At 43.1% G+C, this 19,876-nt stretch overlaps 1 protein-coding gene across 2 annotated transcripts in view; it reads right to left on the reverse strand.

Moving 5' to 3' along the window:
* The window catches only part of LOC124789584 (sialin-like), a 121,880-nt gene that overhangs the window by 65,485 nt on the left and 36,519 nt on the right, over positions 1 to 19,876 (reverse strand). For both annotated transcript variants that reach the window (XM_047256991.1, XM_047256992.1), the window contains 3 exons: positions 17,823 to 18,028; positions 11,560 to 11,793; positions 39 to 123 (listed from right to left, as the gene is read on the reverse strand). In XM_047256991.1, the coding sequence (XP_047112947.1) occupies positions 39 to 123; positions 11,560 to 11,793; positions 17,823 to 18,028 (525 nt within the window). The remainder of the gene's footprint in view (positions 1 to 38; positions 124 to 11,559; positions 11,794 to 17,822; positions 18,029 to 19,876) is intronic.

The following is a 19,876-nucleotide window of genomic DNA, read 5'->3' on the forward strand; positions in this document are numbered from 1 at the left end:
TACACAAGAGTCGTTGTAAAGCTGTCGGCATGGCTTACCAGAGTAGATGATGGAGAAGCGGCTGCGCTCTTGTGGAGGTGCCCACTTGGAGATCATCAGCTGTATCGCTGGGAAAGTCACCCCCTGAGAAATGAGAAACACCGTGAACGAACTTACACAGATGCTTTTTCAATGCGTATCCTGTAGTAAAACTAAACAACTCCTGTGTTTGTACATAAACGAAAACTAATCTATTATTCACAACATCAAGAAAGAAAGAGGTTAATAACTAAATGAGTAACTTTCAAGCTTGCACTTTATCTCTGAGATGTAACGAGATAGACTCCTGGGACGTGCGACTAGTAATTGGTCTACTAAACAAACTCGTTATCCTCATTTCCCTTCCGTTTAGCTCTATTAAAGCGCAGGCGTCAGTACAGCCGACGCGTAGGAGCTAATACGTGAGACGCGCAAAGATAAATTGAAAACAAACACCGGGAAGTATTCTGGATGCGAATATTAGCGCCCACTCGCTAACTACACTAACCTTGTGGCGGGAATATCAACTGCGAACTGGGCGTTATTATTCAGTGTCTAAGTGGTTCTAAGGAAACGAGGATCCCTTGCCGTAGAAATTCAAGAAAGATGTCCGCCTTTCCGTGGAAGACTCATACATCTGGCGACGGAATTTGAAAACTGATTATACTAGGAACCACGCGATTCGGTGTACTGTAAAATTATCTCGTTCTTCAATTATCCCAAGGATAAAAGAATCCCAGCAGATTTCCCTGTGCGATTTGCGTAATGTGACTTATTCGAATAAGAGTTCTCTAGTACTTTGTTCATTTTTGGGAAAAGACGTTTTATTATCAGACGCATGATCACAGGTTAGTGTAAGCGCGAGATAAGTCATTGCAAATGTGAAATGCTGGTACATTAACACTATGCCGTCCGGCGACACGACAGTGGTGTCGTCTGCACAGTATCGCTCAGTGGCCGGCGACACCACAGTGGTGTCGTGAGCATAGTATCACGCATTGGCCGGCGACAGCACTTTAGTATCTTTTGCATTCTGTTGGTGTTTTGTTTAGGTAACAATAAGTAGCACACGTCAACAAGTACTTGTGCCCTTTCATCATGGCGGACAAAAGAGACAATAGGATTATTTACGATGAATGCTCGGAAGTCTTGTCTGACGTTCCGGACGACTTGACCGATTAGGAAAAAGACATTAGATATAAAAAAAAACGAAAGTGAAGCAGAATCGTAGGAAGCTAGTGAAACACGTGCAAGAATAATTCGGCGAACACTACGGTTACCAACTGATTCAGCTGAATCAGAGGAAGAAGGCAGTGTACAGTGGTCAGACTTTGATTTACCGAGGACCAATAATAAATTTGAAGGATCCCCGGCTCCAAAAATTGTTCCCAAAGATACACAGAGCGTCGAAGATATCATATAATTATACGATCTATTTGAATATATTAGCAACGAAACCAACAAGTACTACAGTCAAAATTGCAATAGAAGAAAGGTAGATTTAAAAAATGCCAAATTTGTCGATGTTATGGGACCCGAACTTAGAAAATGGTTTGGGCTTGCTATCCTTAGGAATTGTAAAAAAAAGCAAGGATCGATGATTATTGGTCAACGAATCCGTTGATAGACACACCGATATTTCGCAAAACGATGTCCCGCAACCGATTCTGACAAATATTATCATTTTTACATTTTTCCGGCAGCAACAATAAACCGGATAATGCCGACCGGCTTGTGAAAGTGCAATTCTGAATTGATTATTTTTCCAAAAAGTTTAAAGAAACGTTTAATCAAAGTCAAAACATCTCTATTGATGAAGGAATGATATCGTGGCGTGGACGATTAAATTTTAAAGTTTACAATCCGTTGAAAATTACGAAATACGGCATACTCATTCGGACGCTGTGTGATTCGATTACGGGATACATTTCCTCATTCAAGATATATTCCGGCGCTGGACAGCCTTTAGCAAAAACAGTGATGGAACTACTGACACCTTCTGATGGAAAGTGGCATTATCTCTGCATGGATAATTACTGTAACAGTGTAGAACTTGCAGAGAAAATTCGAGTTTGTGGACTTGTTGTTGTTGTGGTCTTCAGTCCTGAGACTGGTTTGATGCAGCTCTCCATGCTACTCTATCCTGTGCAAGCTTTTTCATCTCCCAGTACCTACTGCAGCCTACATCCTTCTGAATCTGCTTAGTGTATTCACCTCTTGGTCTCCCCCTACGATTTTTACCCTCCACGCTGCCCTCCAATACTAAATTGGTGATCCCTTGATGCCTCAGAACATGTCCTACCAACCGATCTCTTCTTCTGGTCAAGTTGTGCCACAAACTTCGCTTCTCCCCAATCCTATTCAATACTTCCTCATTAGTTATGTGATCTACCCATCTAATCTTCAGCATTCTTCTGTAGCACCACATTTCGAAAGCTTCTATTCTCTTCTGGTCCAAACTATTTATCGTCCATGTTTCACTTCCATACATGGCTACACTCCATACGAATACTTTCAGAAGTGGAAAGTTTGTGGACCGATACACCAAAATAGAGGATTTCCGGAAAATTAAAGTGCGCAAAAGTCAATGTGTTTGAAGCTTGTCATCAACGGGAAGGGGACAAGCGGCCGGCGACAAGCGAAGTAATCCGAATTAGCGCTGCCGGCGCGAAGCGAATAAATTTGTACAAGTGTTGATAACCAGTGCAACCGCAAGAATACTAAATGCAAGCACGCAAACGTGCATGCATTGTTTTGTACACATGCCGGATATCAATTTGTGGCACGGAGTCCCTGCCTGTTGCACTTGGTCGGTCAATAGAGAAACAGTTAATGCTGTTTGTGAATGACTCTGGAGTTGTCGTCCGATTATACACCATATGTGCTCGACTGGAGACAGAGCTGGTGGTCTAGCATGCCAAGACAACAAGTAGACGCTCTGTAGACCATCTTGGGTTACAACAGCGGTATGTGGACGACCGTTATCCATCTGAGAAACATCCTCTGGAATGTTGTTTATGAGTGACAGCTGAGCAGCTCGAGTCACCATACTGACGCACAAATTTGTAGTCAGAATGTGTTCGAAAGCCAAGATCGTGCTCCTGCTGTCATGCATAATCGCACCTTGGACCATTACCCCAGGTGTAGGTCCAAAGTGTCTAGTTCACTGACAGACTGATTGCCCTCCTCCTAACCAATACACTGCCAATACTAGCACCTGAGCAGGAACAGCTTTCATCAGACACGGACCTCCCTCCTACTCTCCAATGAGCTCTCGCTTGACACCACTGAAGTCGCAAATGGTGGTAGTTTGGGGTCAGTGGAATGCATGCGACAGGATGTTTGGTTCGTAGTTGTCCTCGAAGCAACCGAGTTGTAACGGTTCGTTGTGTCACTGTGGTGCCAACTGCCGCTGAAATTGCTGCTGCGGATGCAGTAAGATGTGCCACAACCACACGCCAAACACGACGGTCTTCCCTCACGGTAGTGCCACGTGCCCGTCTGGAGTCTGGTCTGCCTGGACTCTACATTCACGTGACCACCGCTGCCAGCAGTCATGTACAGTGACAACGTTCCTGACAAGTCGTTCTGCAATATCGCAGAAGAAACAATCAGCTCTGTTACACTACGTCTTTCAAACTCAATGAGGTGTTGATAACGCGTCTTTGTTGCCTTAAAGGCATTCCTGACGAACATCAATTCTCCACATCCAATTTCAAAGGTAACTAACGTTCACGGTCGTTACAGTGTGTACTTAAAAGTAATATTATTTTCGTCTTCATAGTGGCGCTACTAGCGCCACTCTTATGCAATTGGCGAGAAATTAGAATAGACATCACCTTTCAGGGCATACCAAATTTCTTTTATTTCGCACAACTCCGCCTTCGTGGTGCGATTTTTTTCCCATCAGTGTATAAGCAATTTCTTCATTCAGAGACATGCTGCACATTATTATAGTAGTTAAAGGCTACGATACGATAACGGAATAGGTATCTTTGGGACAGCCGTTTCAAGGAGATATGTTCTAATCATAAATGTATCTTGCTGTTTATTGAAAAAACATTCCTTAAACCTCATGTTTGGCAAGTAGCTTCTTTCCTGTTGGAATTCATAAACATTACTTTCTCAGTTTGAGTAAGTATTAAGCTATCGATAACTCGTAAACAAATTTGGTGTTATTTTTGTTTTTCTTCAATGAAGGAGTAAATATCTCGTCCTGCATAATCTCTAAAACATATTAAACATAATGAGATTTTCACTCTGCAGCGGAGTGTGCGCTGATATGAAACTTCTTGGCAGATTAAAACTGTGTGCCAGACCGAAACTCGAAAACGGGACCTTTGCCTTTTGCGGGCAAGTGCTCTACCATCTGAGCTACCCAAGCACGACTCTCGGCCCCTCCTCACAGCTTTACTTCTGCCAGTACCTCGTCTCCTACCTTCCAAACTTTATAGAAGGTCTCCTGCGAACCTTGCAGACCTAGCAGTCCTGAAAGAAAGGATAGGTCCTGAGTTCGAGTCTCGGTCCGGCACACAGTTTAAATCTGCCAGGAAGTTTCATATCAGCGCACACTCCGCTGCAGAGTGAAAATCTCATTCTGGAAACATCCCCCAGGCTGTGGCTAAGCCATGTCTCCGCAATATCCTTTCTTTCAGGAGTGCTAGTTCTGCACGGTTCGCAGGAGAGCTTCTGTAAAGTTTGGAAAGTAGGAGATGAGGTACTAGCAGAAGTAAAGCTGTGAGGACGGGGCGTGAGTCGTGTTTGGGTAGCTCAGATGGCAGAGCACTTGCACGCGAAAGGCAAAGGTCCCGAGTTCGAGTCTCGGTCCGGCACTCAGTTTTTATCCTGCAGGAAGTTTCATATTAAACATAGTTTACTGCCTCAGTTACTAATTACTAATTGGATCAGCTCAAAAGCTTTTTGTAACACATGTCTATCCTAAAATGCCATATTTTCACCTTACATTAATCCTTCACAACTGCATGTCAGTGTGGTTTCTTTAAAGGACATGATACAATTAATAGCCGATAGTACTAATGAGTAAATTCCTTGTGGTTTTTTTTTTGTTTAAGTTCCTTTAAGTTTCATAAAAGCTTAGCTCACAACATTTTACCTCGAAGTTTACAGATATCGTTTTTAATATCCGAACTCACCTATGTATTACACTTGTTTTTAAGCTTCTTGTAGAACTCGTTTGTAAAGGCATTCGTTTTTACGAGCTTTTTACAACATCTTTTAATTAAAGACAATTTTTAATCAAGCCATTACAGTAAACTTTGCCAACTCTGCACCCAGACGTCTCGCGCCTGTGGATGTGGAGTTGGATAACACTTGCACCCTGCGTTTTATCCAGTCTGACAAAGCATGACTTGCTGACCACATGACGCTGCTGAGTCTTGTACATCATCATCTGCAGCAGAACATACTTCTGTCTTTGCTCTGTGCTAATAATGTCACGACTGCTGCTTCAATAAGACCGAAACTGCAGCGGCAGACCCACGTGCAATATGATCGTCTCCGTCAGTCTGAGCTCCGATAGAGTACATAGAAACGTTTGCTACTGTTGGAATACTTCAAATTAAAGATGGATATGTAAGGAATGTTGGCTTATTCCAATACCTTAGCTAGCATGTGCAAAATGATGACAGCGTCAGTTGTTAGGAGGGAGCTAGGGCGGTAGCTCACTGAAATGCTGTGTGACAACCAAATGAGAATACACTTGAAGACCAACTGTAGCACTGTATGGCAGAAAGCGCTGGTCAATAACGGTCCCCAGTGCCAGGCATCTTCATGTCGCGGAAATGCTTATGCTGCATTAAATAATACTCATATCCGTAACAGATCAACGAACCATGACAACGTCTGGCAAAATCTGGCTTATGGTATGGGCACGCGCTGAGTCCAGCACCACTCTCGTCTTCGCTGGTCGTCGCGGCTCAGTTCGAAACGGATTCATCACTGAAGACAATTATACTCTGTTCAGTGAGATTCCACGCCAAAGACGTTTCTCGGAACATCCCTGAGAGCAGTGGTCTACCAACCTGTCTGTAGTCCGCCATGCGGTCCGACAACCACAAGAAATGTTGTGGAGTGTTGTTTTTTTCATAGAAAGTCTCCTTTGGTTGTCTTCCGCGTAGCTCTTGCAGCACAGTGGGACGTGGACGATATTCTACGCCCCGTTTTGTTGCCCTTCATGGCAACATTTCAGAAAGTAATGCCCGCCCGCACATGCGGAGAGTTTCTGATGCTTAACCAGCAATTGAGAAGATTTGGAACATTATGGGAAGGGCCCTCTCACCAGCTCTGGATTTTCACAATCTAAAGACTCAAACGGAGATAATTTAGCGCGATATCTCGCAGGAGGACATCCAATCACTCAACCGATCAATGCCAAGCCAAATAACTGCTTGCATAACAGCCGGAGGTGGACCAAGGCGCTGTGAAGCTCTTTCTCTTGAATAAATTATCCAATGTTTCTGAAATTATAATCATTTGTTTGTCTATATATGTACACTATGTGATCAAAACTATCTGGACACCACCAAAAACATACGTTTTTCATATTAGGTGCACTATGCCGCCACCTACTTCCAGACTCCATATCACTGACCTCAGTGGTCATTAGACATCATCAGGGACCAGAATTGGGCGCTCCGCGGAACTCACGGACTTCGAACTTGGACAAGTGATGGGTGTTACTTGAGGCATACGTCTGTACGCGAGATTTCCACATTCCTAAACATCCATAGGTCCACTGTTTCCGAGGTGATAGTGAAGTGAAAACGTGAAGGGACGCGTACAGCAAGGGTCAAAAAATGTGTGTGAAATCTTATGGGACTTAACTGCTAAGGCTATTAGTCCCTAAGCTTACACACTACTTAACCTAAGTCATCCTAAGGACAAACACACACACTCATGCCCGAGGGAGGACTCGAACCTTCGCCGGGACCAGCCGCACAGTCCATGACTGCAGCGCCTTAGAGCAAGGGACACGTACAGCACAAAAGTGTACAGGCCGACCTCGTCTGTTGACTGACAGAGATCGCCGACAGTTTAAGAGGGTCGTAATGTGTAATAGGTGCTATCCAGACCATCACACAGGAATTCCAAACTACATCAGTATCAAATTTGAATTTCGTGATCGAGTGGCTACTCATAAGCCACACATCACGCTGGTAAATGTCAAACGACGCCTCGCTTGGTGTAAGGAGCGTAAACATTGGACGACTGAACAGTGGAGAAAGTTGTGTGGAGTGACGAATCACGGTACACAATGTGGCGATCCGATGGCAGGGTGTGGGTATGGCAAATGCCCGATGAAGGTCATCTGCCAGCGTGTGTAGTGCCAACAGTAAAATTCGGAGGCGGTCGTGTTATGGTGTGGGCGTGTCTTTCATGGAGGGGCCTTGCACACCTTGTTGTTTTGCGTGGCACTATCACGGCACGGAACTACATTGATGTTTTAAGCACCTTCTTGCTTCCCAATGTTGAAAAGCAATTCGGGGATGGCGATTGCACCTTTCAACACGATTGAGCACCTGTTCATAAAGCACGGCCTGTGACGGAGTGGTTACACGACAATAACATCCCTGTAATGGACTGGTCTGCACAGAGTTCTGACCTGAATCCTGCAGAACACGTACGGGATGTTTTGGAACGCCGACTTCGTGCCGGGCCTCACCTACCGATGTCGTTAGCTCTCCTCAGTGCAGCACTCCGTGAAGAATGGGCTGTCATTCCCCAGGAAACCTTCCGGCATCTGACTGAACGTATGCCTACGTGAGTGGAAGCTGTCATCAATGCTAAGGGTGGGGCAACACCATACTGAATTCCAGCATTACCGATGGAGACCGCCACGAACTTGTAAGTCATTTTCAGCCAGGTGTCCGGATGCTTTTGATCACATAGTGTACAACACGTCTACCAATTTCCGACACATTCCGCTAATTCCTTTGTGTTTCTTTTATTTCTTTTTGGTAGTCGTTTCTGAAAGTATTTGTATGGAGTGTAGCCATGTATGGAAGTGAAACGTGGACGATAAATAGTTTAGACAAGAAGAGAATAGAAGTTCTCGAAATGTGGTGCTACAGAAGAATGCTGAAGATTAGATGGCTAGATCACATAACTAATGAGGAGGTATTGAATAGAATTGGGGAGAAAAGGAGCTTGTGGCATAACTTGACTAGAAGAATGGATCGGTTGGTAGGACATGTTCTGAGACATCGAGGGATCACCAGTTTAGTATTGGAGGGCAGCGTGCAGGGTAAAAATCGAAGAGGGAGACCAAGAGATGAAAACACTAAGCAGATTTAGAAGGATGTAGGCTGCAGTAGGTACTGGGAGATGAAGAAACTTGCACAGGATAGAGTAGCATGGAGAACTGCATCAAACCAGTCTCAGGACTGAAGACCGCAACAACAACAGTTAAGTTTAAAATCTAAGTTCGAAGTTTGCACTCACCATTATTAGTATTCCACTTAACTCTACGATTATGACCTCAAATCTGCAGAATATCGCTGTGCGAGCGTGTAAAACAGGGTAATGTTGTTTCTTCCGTCATTTCCGTCTTCGATAAGTCAGTCTCTCTATTAATTTTTTTGCTTCAGGAGGATCATTCCCTTTCTGTCTTGTCTTTCAAAGCTCCATGTAGTTCTCCGCTTCTACCTGTAGACGCACGAAATGTGTCAGCTTTGTTATTGATATCAATTGGGTCAGCCTGTAAATGTGGAAGCCTCTCCCTGGCGGTGTTGTTCTCTGGGAGGGCAGTCAGATCACAAAACTGTCCACGTGGGCAGGCCCTCACACGAACGAGTGAAAAGTGTTTCGGTGTTAAATATGGCTTGCAATGTCTAAAATTCCTTGGCATTTTCGAAACCCCTAATTTTCATGTCATTTTACTCTCGGAAAGTTAGCTGATGAATTTGGACATAGATACATGCTGCACCACACATACATTTTTTTTTCTTTTTTCAATTTATCTTCATGTTTAAATGTAGTAAGGTATTTGTTACCGTTTTTTCCATTTCATTGCGTTAAAAGAAAAAAACATTGATGACGAAACTGCGGTAAAATATGTGATAGGAAATGAGAAACTTAGTCTGTTTTAAACGACGAAAAGCATTTTTTTTTTACTCATTACACTTTAGAAAACAAATATAAATTATTAAGCAGGTAGAAAAGAAGAAGGTAAAAATTATTTTTTTATTGTGAGAGGTATGAGTGCTGAAAAGATAATAATGAGTAGTGTTTGTCTGGCTGTGGGTCCCTCCGGCGTGGAATAGAGATGCATTTTTTTTTAAGTGATTCTGTCTAACACTAGAACATTAAAAGGGGAAAATGCTACATTGCTACTAAACCATCGTAAGGTTTACTGTTCCACAATTTATTCACAAGAACTCATAATTTGTAGTTTATGCCTCAGTTATTACAATTATTAGATCTCCAATGGCATGTTACATACTAAATTAAGTACAAAATGTGCAGTGCATTTTCAACTTCTCGCGGCGTAATGAATAGTCCATTAAATTTCGGGCACGCAGCCGCGGAAAAAAAAATAAAATAAATAAATAAATAAATTGCGCGGTTGCATGCCCGAAATTTAATGGACTACAAAATGTGCTGTTGTATACCCTACTGCAATCTTTGATTTTACGAGAGTTGAGTAATCGAGGGTTAATGTATCACTCGAGATGATGCTATCTTTAATAAAAAATATTGAAAAAAGTTCCATCTGAGAACTGGCTGACTGCAGATATTAGTTTATTTGTCTCTAGTTTTATTACAGTATTCTGCTACGCAGATTAGTCAGACTTTCCAATTAATTTTTTTTTCTTACTGTATGTGTATCAGTTAGGTGAAACTTACAGGCCGTAAGCAACGATGAAAATATTTCTGTTGTGTGTCTGACGTGTGTTTCACGTGTGTATGTGTGAATGCAGTGTTTTTATTACCAGAATACTACTACAGCTAATTTAAAATTAATTAGTCAACTCTTTCAATTTTAGCGCATAATACCGCAATAAAATAGTTAAAAGTCATTCATTCATTCGGGTATAAGAATGACTTTAAAGATAAATTTCATGATGTTGAGACAGCCAGCAGCCACAAATTTTGAAACGTCCCCTTAGAAAAATTAGTGAATTACTGTGCTGATAAACCTCTACGTTATTTGATTTTCAAACAGCTGAGCAAAACTGAACGTACTCAGACATTACTTTCTTTACTTATTCTGATCAACACTAAACTGACACACTATTTTTAGCGCAACGCAATCTGACTTTGAAAAATCCCTACAAAAGAATGGCCCTGACTAACAATAACCTAAACCTTTCATGAATCACTTACCAGACAAAAATCTTCGTTACTCGAACTACTGCAATACAGCGAGCGCCACTACTGCCAGCTAAATAAAAGATTCTAACTGCTGAAGGCACTAACTACCGGTAGGCATAGTTAGCAAATGAAAGATTTTGATAGAGAACAAAAAATGTATTTACCTTAATAGTGTTCAAAAGTCATGTATTACAAGTTTACTCTTCCTGGCGGACACACGTCCTGATCGTCCGCTCTTAAAATTCTGCCATCTCTCCCCCCACATCCACCACTGCTGGCGGCTCACCTCCAACTACAATAGAGAATATTTCAATAACGCCAACCAGCCACAGACTGCACACAGCAGTCAGTGATTTTCATACAGAGCGCTACGTGGCGTTACCAACATAAAACCTAAACAGCCTACTTAAAATTTATTTTCAGTTCCTTTATTCAAAAGGTACCGTTACCGGTTTCGAATCATTACGATTCATCTTCAGACGGTTTTCATGCTTTCATTACATGGGGTGCGTTTCTTTTACAGATTAATTGTCCTAAAATATAAATAATACATAATTATAAGCACGCCACATACATGGTTGCGTTACAGATTTGCATTGGATGTGCCTTACGTGAAATGTCGGTTTGTAGTGTTTGTTTTTGTAGTCCAAGAGATGTGAATACATTCCCACTTTGCCGGCCGGTGTGGCCGAGCGGTTCTAGGCGCTTCAGTCTGGAACCGCGCGACCGCTACGGTCGCAGGTTCGAATCCTGCCTCGGGCATGCATGTGTGTGATGTACTTAGGTTAGTTAGGTTCAAGTAGTTCGAAGTTCTAGGGGACTGATGACCTCAGATGTTAAGTCCCATAGTGCTCAGAGCCATTTGAACCATTCTGAACCATTCACACTGCATTCTTATCGTTGCACATGTAAATTTTTCTCACTGAGCACTTGCTGTCTCAACACCATCAACATTTGTCTTCAAATAACAGCCACAGTCTCCAACCATGTCATCATATGACAATATTGCTTGAATTTAAATATAATGCTAACAGAAAAAAAAGACGATGACAAAATGTAGGAGCAATGTGGAAACTCACAGATGAAGGCCATAATGCATGCAAAAGTCTAGCTGAGACCTTCGACGGCAGAGAACGTCAACATGGCGGATGATGCTGATGGACCGATACTTCCAACTCACTAGGGGCGCTGCACTTTGCGCTCGCTTACCTCGACGAGGCCCTCGAGGATCCTCATGGCGAAGAAGAAGTACTCGTTGACCCAGGCGGTGAAGGGGCTGACCACGGTGAGGATGGCGGGCACGAGCGCGCCCAGGCCGAACACCAGCTTGCCGCCGAAGCGCTCGGCGAGCAGCCCGCCCGGCACCTGGCCCACCGTGTAGCCGTAGAAGAAGCCCGCCAGCATCATGCCCTGCATCTCCTCGTCCCACACGAACGAGCCGTCCTGCAACACGGGGCGCACCGACCAGTCGCTATAGCGGTCCGCCAGACATTTGTTGACGGATCACTCTCCTAGACTCCGCCATCAGCCACGTTTCTGGTTAAGTCCTCTTAGCTAGTGCACTTTTCATAGGCAGTATCTGTCATGCAAGCTTTCCAGTTTGTCAGAATGCTTGGGATGAAGAAGATCTTGATCACATCCAACTCACTATTGTCAGCTTGCAACACTCCAATGAATCTGAAGGGATGGCATGAAGCTCTGGACATGATGCAGCAGGTTGTTGAGTTGCACGACATGGAACTTCAGTGAAGTTTCTTTAGGTACTATAGTAGCGAGTCGTTTATATCTATAATACACTACTGGCCATTAAAATTGCTACACCAAGAAGAAATACAGATGATAAGCGAGTATTCATTGGACAAATATATTATACTAGAACTGACATGTGATTATATTTTTACCCAATTTGGCTGCACAGATCCTGAGAAATCAGTACCCAGAACGGCCTTGATACGCCTGGGCATTGAGTCAACAGAGCTTGGATGGCATATACAGGTACAGCTGCCCATGCAGCTTCAACACGATACCACAGTTCATCAAGAGTAGTGACTGGCGTACTGTGACGAGCCAGTTGCCCGGCCACCAATGTCCAGACGTTTTCATCTGGTGAGAGGTCAGGAGAATGTGGTGGCCAGGGCAGCAGTCAAACATTTTCTGTACCCAGGAAAGCCCGTACAGGACCCGCACATGAGGTCGTGCATTATCCTGCTGAAATGTAGGGTTTCGCAGGGATCGAATGAAGGGTAGAACCACGGGTCGTAACACATCTGAAATGTAACGTCCACTGTTCAAAGTGCCGTAAATGCGAACGAGACGTGACCGAGACGTGTAATCAATGGCACCCCCTACCATCACGCCGGGTGATACGCCAGTATGGCGATGACGAATACACGCTTCCAATGTGCGTTCACCGCGATGTCGCCAAACACGGATGTGACCATCATAATGCTGTAAACAGAACCTGGATTCGTCCGAAAAAATGACGTTTTGCCATTCGTGCACCCAGGTTCGTCGTTGAGTACACCATCGCAGGCACTCCTGTCCGTGATGCAGCGTCAAGGGTATCCGCAACCATGGTCTCCGAGCTGATAGTCCGTGCTGCTGCAAACATCGTCGAACTGTTCGTGTAGATGGTTGTTGTCTTGCAAACGTCCCCATCTGTTGACTCAGGAATCGAGACGTGGCTGCAAGATCCGTTACAGCCATGCGGATAAGATGCCCGTCATGTCGACTGCTACTGATACGAGGCCGTTGGGATCCAGCACAGCTTTCCGTATTACCCTCCTGAACCCACCGGTTCCATATTCTGCTAACAGTCATTGGATCTCGACCAACGCGAGCAGCAATGTCGCGATACGATAAAGCGCAATGGCGATGGGCCACAATCCGACATTTATCGAAGTCGGAAACATGATGGTACGCATTTCTCCTCCTTACACGAGGCATCGCAACAACGTTTTACCAGGCAACGCCGGTCAACTGCTGTTTGTGTATGAGAAACCGGTTTGAAACTTTCGTCATGTCAGCACGTTGTAGGTGTCGCCACCGGCGCCAACCTTGTGTGAATGCTCTGAAAAGCTAATCATTTGCATATCACAACAGCTTCTTCCTGTCGGTTAAATTTCGCGTCTGTAGCACGTCATCTTCGTGGTGTAGCGATTTTAATGGCCAGTAGTGTACATATTTATCGCAGGAGCCACTGCACCGTGCGTGGCAGGGACTACATCGTACCAACATTATTGGTCTTCTTCCCTACTCCATTCTCGTACTGAACGAGGGAGAAATGACTGTCCACACGTGTCCGTTCGCACTGTTACCTTTATTATCTAATTCCTGTGTTCCTTACGTGAGATATACGTTGTTGGCATCATAACGAAAACCTAAAATGTTTACCGAATGTCGAACCCGACGCCTTCTTTGGCGTCATTTCCTGTCTAAAATAATGCTCTTCTCGTGACGCTTATCTTTCTGATAACGATAGTAATGACGTGTGAAATAGTCCGTCAAGGGTTCTGCTTGTGCGACTGAAACACAAATACGAGGTGGTTCTCAAACGTAATGCCTCCGAATTTTTCGTGTGGAAGCTCTTTAAGATTTTTAAGAATCTACATCTTCATTCTTCGTGCCTCTTTGTTTATACGACGAACACCTTTCTCCCAACGATAGACCAGTTTACTGATACGATCACTACAGACTGTTGCCGGCTGTGGTAGCCGAGCGGTTCTAGGCGCTACAGTCTGGAACCGCGCGACCGCTACGGTCGCAGGTTCGAATCCTGCCTCGACCATGGATGTGTGTGATGTCTTTACGTTAGTTAGGTTCAAGTAGTTCTAAGTTCTAGGCGACTGATGACCTCAGAAGTTAAGTCCCATAGTGCTCAGAGCCATTTTTTTGAACTACAGAATGTTTCACTTCGTTGACGGAGCCACAACCTCACCTTTGTTGCACCGCTTCATCATTATCAACATGAACTCCTCGAAAGTGTTCTTTAAGTTACGGAAACAGATGAAAATCGGATGGGTCCAAGTCGGAACTGCATGGAAGATAATAGACGTCGGATGGTTGCAAATGTCGCAGTGTTCGTATGTGTTCTGGCCTTGTAATGCTGAAATAAAGGCAGCTCCATGTGTGGACGAACTCTTCGAATTCGAAACTCGATTTCCTCACACTGTTTCTCACGACTAGTTACTTTACACACCACCAAGTTACACGCTTAAGTCCGGAGCTCTCTAGCGGCAGAGGGCTGCAGGACATGTAGAAACGAAGAACAAAGATGTGGAATGTTAACAACGTTTGTTTCATTTACGAAGCTGTAAGATTTTCCTCACAAAAAATTGGGAGTCATTACGTTCTACCAATCCCTCGTAATAAAAAGCTAACTGCATGCCTTCTTTTCCTGAAAATTGAAAAACACTTCTTGCCGTTAAATTACCGATGAGCAGCTAAGTCTTTTTCTTTTCAGTCACTGACTGCGTTAATAATATACATTACTTCGCTCCATGAAATAAGACCGCCCCTGTGAACAAACACATACAGTTTAAACGACGAAGTTATTAACACTTATCAAAGAAATGGAACTTCGATAAGAGCATTACTACCCTCGTTGTTTGAACTGTATTTTTTCACAGGACATAGCTTATTTTAAAAAACAAAAATAGGGTTCCCCGGCGCATTTTTCTGTCTGTATGTGAAAGATAATCTCAGGAACTACTGTAGGTATTTTGATACGGTTTTTACGAACAGATAGATTCATAAGAAAAGTTTGTGTACATGCTTAATTTATTACCACTACGCCACATATGTCGTAGACAATTAGTGCCACCTGTTCGATGCCGGGGAGGATCTCTAGCAATACATATTAACAAAAGGAAAACATCGAATAAACAGTAAAAGACTTAGAAGCTCATCAAGAATTTAGCTGCAAGAAGTCATATTGTATCCAAGAAAGCTTTTACGATAGTCGTTCAATAAGTAATGCCCCATTTTTTTTTTCTCAGAACATATTTATTGTCAAGAGTCAGAATTTGGTGACAATATCCATCAACACGTCTTGTCCATGTCCTATTTTTCTACGTAGTCTCCATCACGTTCTATGGCCGTACGTCAACGTTGCGGGAGAGCATGTATTCCCTGCTGATAAAAGCGCAAAGTGGTGCCCCAGCTTTCGACCCCGTCAAGATCCGTGACAGAAAGGTCTCTCCGTCGGTCTCAAAACATTCCAACAATTCAAATGAAATGGCCTTTCTTTGAATCTTGTGGTCCGCTCTGAGCATTCGTGGAACCCACCGTGAACACCTCTTTGAATGTGCGAGAGTCTCTATCATTGCAGACGCACTCCCAATGCTGGCCAACAACTGTAGAGCCAATTGTAGAGTTGGGATGCGCCGGCCGGCACGAATAATGGCGTCCGCACGGTTCTACATCTACATCTACATGGATACTCTGCAAATCACATTTAAGTGCCTGGCAGAATGTTCATCGAACCACCTTCACAATTCTCTATTATTCAAATCTTGTAAAGCGCGCGGAAAGAACGAACACCTACATCTTTCTTTCCCTTATTTTATCATGGTGATCGTTTCTCCCTATGAAGGTCGATGTCAGCAAAATATTTTCGCTTTTGGAGGAAAAATATGGTGATTGGAATTTCGTGAGAAGATTCCGTCGCAACGAAAAACGCCTTTCTTCTAATGATTTCCAGCGCAAATCCTGTATCATTTCTGTGACACTCTATCCCATATTTCGCGATAATACAAAAAGTACTGCCCTTCTTTGAACTTTATCGACGTACTCCGTCAGTCCTATCTGGTAAGGATCCCACATCGCGCAGCAGTATTCTAAAAGAGGACGGACAAGTGTAGTGTAGGCAGTCTCCATAGTAGATCTGTTACATTTTCTAAGTGTCCTGCCAATAAAACGCAGTCTTTGGTTAGCCTTCCCAACAACATTTTCTATGTGTTCCCTCCAATTTAAGTTGTTCGTAATTGTAATACCTAGGTGTTTAGTTGAATTTACGGCTTTTAGATTAGACTGATTTATCGTGTAACCGAAGTTTAACGAATTCCTTTTAGCACTCGGTATTTAGGGTCAACTACAAATTTTCGCACAGTTCAGATATTTTTCTAAATCGTTTTGTGATATGTTTTGATCTTTAGACGACTTTATTAGTTGATAAACGACAGCATTATCTGCAAACAACGGAAGACGGCTGCTCAGATTGTCTACTAAATCGTTTATATAGATAAGGAACAGCAAAGGGTCTATAACACTACCTCGGGGAACGCCGGAAATCACTTCTGGTTTACTCGATGACTTTCCGTCAATTACTACAAACTGTGACCTCTCTGACAGGAAACAACAAATTCAGTTACATAACTGAGACGATATCCCATAAGCACACAATTTCACTACAAGCCGTTTGTGTGGTACAGTGTCAAAAGCCATTCAGCTTGTATGGGGCAGTGGCTGTGACAGGACGTCCCGAGCGTAGCTGAACATGGAGCTCAGTTTGTGCATTTCCTGAGGCTGTAATTTTCTTTACACATCACCCAAGTGTACTCCTAATAACTGCAGCATCACCGTAGACTGCACACAAACGTTAATGGATGTTCACCACGGTTTCTTTTACTGCACGCAAGAATTCAATAACAGTTCACTGCTTTTAACGTGGGTCGTTTGTCGACGCTGTTTTGATGCTGTACTACGGTTCTGCCATATGCCAAAAGGTTCGAAACTTTGCCGGCGCACAGAACAAACATCAAATGTGAAGCACGAGCAAGGACGTTTGTCTATGTATATTAATGGCATTACTTACTGAATGAAAGAATTGGTGCACATTTTTTACCGATTTGATGCGTCTTTCTCAGATAATTCTAAATAAATCGGAGTTCTTCCCCAATTTTACTTTTTTCTCGATTTCAGCGCCATCTGTCAATGGTTTAAAAAATGTTTCAGACAAAACTTGATTAGTTTTTATGGAGAATCCGAATCTGCAATAAAAAATGGGTGTTTCCATTTAACATTTTTAAGTCCCCCCCCCCAAGGGGGCGGGGGCTGGAGGTCACGTGTAGTATCATTTGATGCCCCCATTTGAGCTTACGAACTTGTCTTACCCACTATTTTTACCCGATGTATAGTTTTCGAGATAATCTCATCCGAAACTTCAGATGGACCACCCTTTAGGTTCAACACCTCTCCCCTTGCACTGGGCCGTAACAGTTTCTTTGAAAGGGCTCGGCCGATTTCCTTCCCCACCCTTGACTCGATCCGAGCTTGCGCTCCGTCTCTAAGGACCTCCATGTCAATGGGGCTTTACACCCAATCTTCCTTCCTTCCTCGTACCGAGCCCTTGAGGTCGAGGCGAAATGTTGCAATCCCGACCCAAACGTACCGCTTACATGGTTCAGGTTGGCATGCGTTCTGAACTGAGCATGCCTGGATAGCCCTGCTGGCAAAGGAGCCGGGGGACTCACCTCGCGGTAGACCACTTCGGCGCCGCCGGCTGGCGGGCAAGTGTCCTCCCCATAGGTGTTGTTGTCGCTGCCGGAGCTGCCGCTGGAGATGGCCGTGTTGTTCACCATGGACACGATGGCCACCGACAGGTTGACTCGCAGCGAGTACAAGATGGCGATTCCGCTCATGCCCAGCGCCACCAGGATGTACCGAGCCTTGATCTTATCTGAAATACCACATGCGTCGAGCGTTGTGTAAGAGAGGAAAAGTTTTCTTCAGTAATGAAAAGCATTTACGTGTGTATTTCAAATTATCTACTGGAATGCATGTCCATAAATTGCGTAAAGAAATAGTATGGGCAATTCATAGAATTTGTATTTTTTTGTGCAACCATGAAACTCTCATAATAATGCATATCTGAATATTACAAAATCAGATGGGAGTCCCATTACAAATTGTAATGAGTGTGTCCTACTATTTACAGTCAAGTTGTATCGTTAGCCCAGAAGAACATCTGTGACTGATTACACCAGTTCTTTTATTATTGATCTACTCATTCATTAAGAAGTATTATGAGTCACTCTGTACATTTCACATAAAGGATATTCCGTTATTCGACCGTGATCTGAATTATTCAAGCTCACCAGGTCAAGTCACATCATGATTTAATTCGTTCTTTCAGGATACAAAGGGACAAAAGCCCTAGTTATATTTGTATGGCGATGCAACATAGTAAGTCCACAATAACAAATAAAATTGTCAGAGGTCAACAACATGTGTTTATGTCTTTCTGTTCCAAATTTTGATTCGCTGCATATAAGATTAATATTCAGAAAGTTACATGGTTCGATGTATTTGTTTAGTTAGAATGAAGTCCCTACGAATACATATCGAAACACATTAATGAAGTACATCTTGTAACTGATAATGTCGAAAACCACCCAGATTTATCTATCATCGGGACTTACTAATATTTGTTTCAAATGATTCCAATGTTGGGCGAAACTAATATCTCCTTTACAGGGACGTATCATGAGTCGTGCTCGGATAGCTCAGTAGGTAGAGCATTTGCCCATGAAAGGCAAAGGTTCTAGGTCAGGGTTGCAGTCCAGCGCAAGGTTTTAATCCAGCAGAAAGCTTCGTAAGTAATCGCTTTATAATAGAGGTGACAAGACAGATTTAAACAATTATCGTCGAGTTTTTTACTGATATGTTTTTCCCAAAATATTCGAAAAATTAATGTACTCAAGAGTACTTTCACACTGCAATGGGAACGATTTACTTAACATATCACAGTTTGGATTCCAGGAGAGCTGTTCGAATGAGAATGCTATTTTAACATTCACTCATCAACTAGTACAAGCCTAAAATAACAAAATGTTTCCAGCTGCTATTCTTGTGATATTTTCAAGGCATGTGATTGTGTAGATCATGTTACTGTCTCAGAAAAACTGAAGTTTTATATAAGTAACAGCTTTACACACAACTGGTTAGATTGTACTTAGCAAGCATAATGTAATAAGTTGTGCTGAATAATTGGTACAATGTTGGAAGGATAGAGTGGAGAGAAATCACAAAGGGAGGCCCACAGGGTTCAATTTTTGGTCCACTCCTATTCCTTATATACATTTGAATCATCTATCACTTGACATTCATCAAGCAGAATTGATACTTTTTACAGACAATACTAGTGCTATAATAAATCCCATTAGAGAGAAAGTAACAGAAAAGATGGTAAATGACACTTTCCAAAGAATTTTGAAATGGTGCTCAGAAAATGGACCCTCCCTACAGTTAGAAAAAAAACCAAAACACACAGTATTCAGTCCTTTACAAGAAATAGGGTGATACCAACAATTGATGTGGCAGAAGAGCAAGAGTAAGTAATTAGGGCCCAATGCTCCAGATTTTTAGGTGTATGTGTTAATGAATACTTGAAGGAGCATATTACTGAGTTCTACAACAATTAAGTTCAAATGGTTCAAATGGCTCTGAGCACTATGGGACTCAACTGCTGTGGTCCTAAGTCCCCTAGAACTTAGAACTACTTAAACCTAACTAACCTAAGGACATC

This window comes from Schistocerca piceifrons, chromosome 3, assembly GCF_021461385.2.
Source record: "Schistocerca piceifrons isolate TAMUIC-IGC-003096 chromosome 3, iqSchPice1.1, whole genome shotgun sequence".
In the NCBI taxonomy this organism is placed as follows: domain Eukaryota; kingdom Metazoa; phylum Arthropoda; class Insecta; order Orthoptera; family Acrididae; genus Schistocerca; species Schistocerca piceifrons.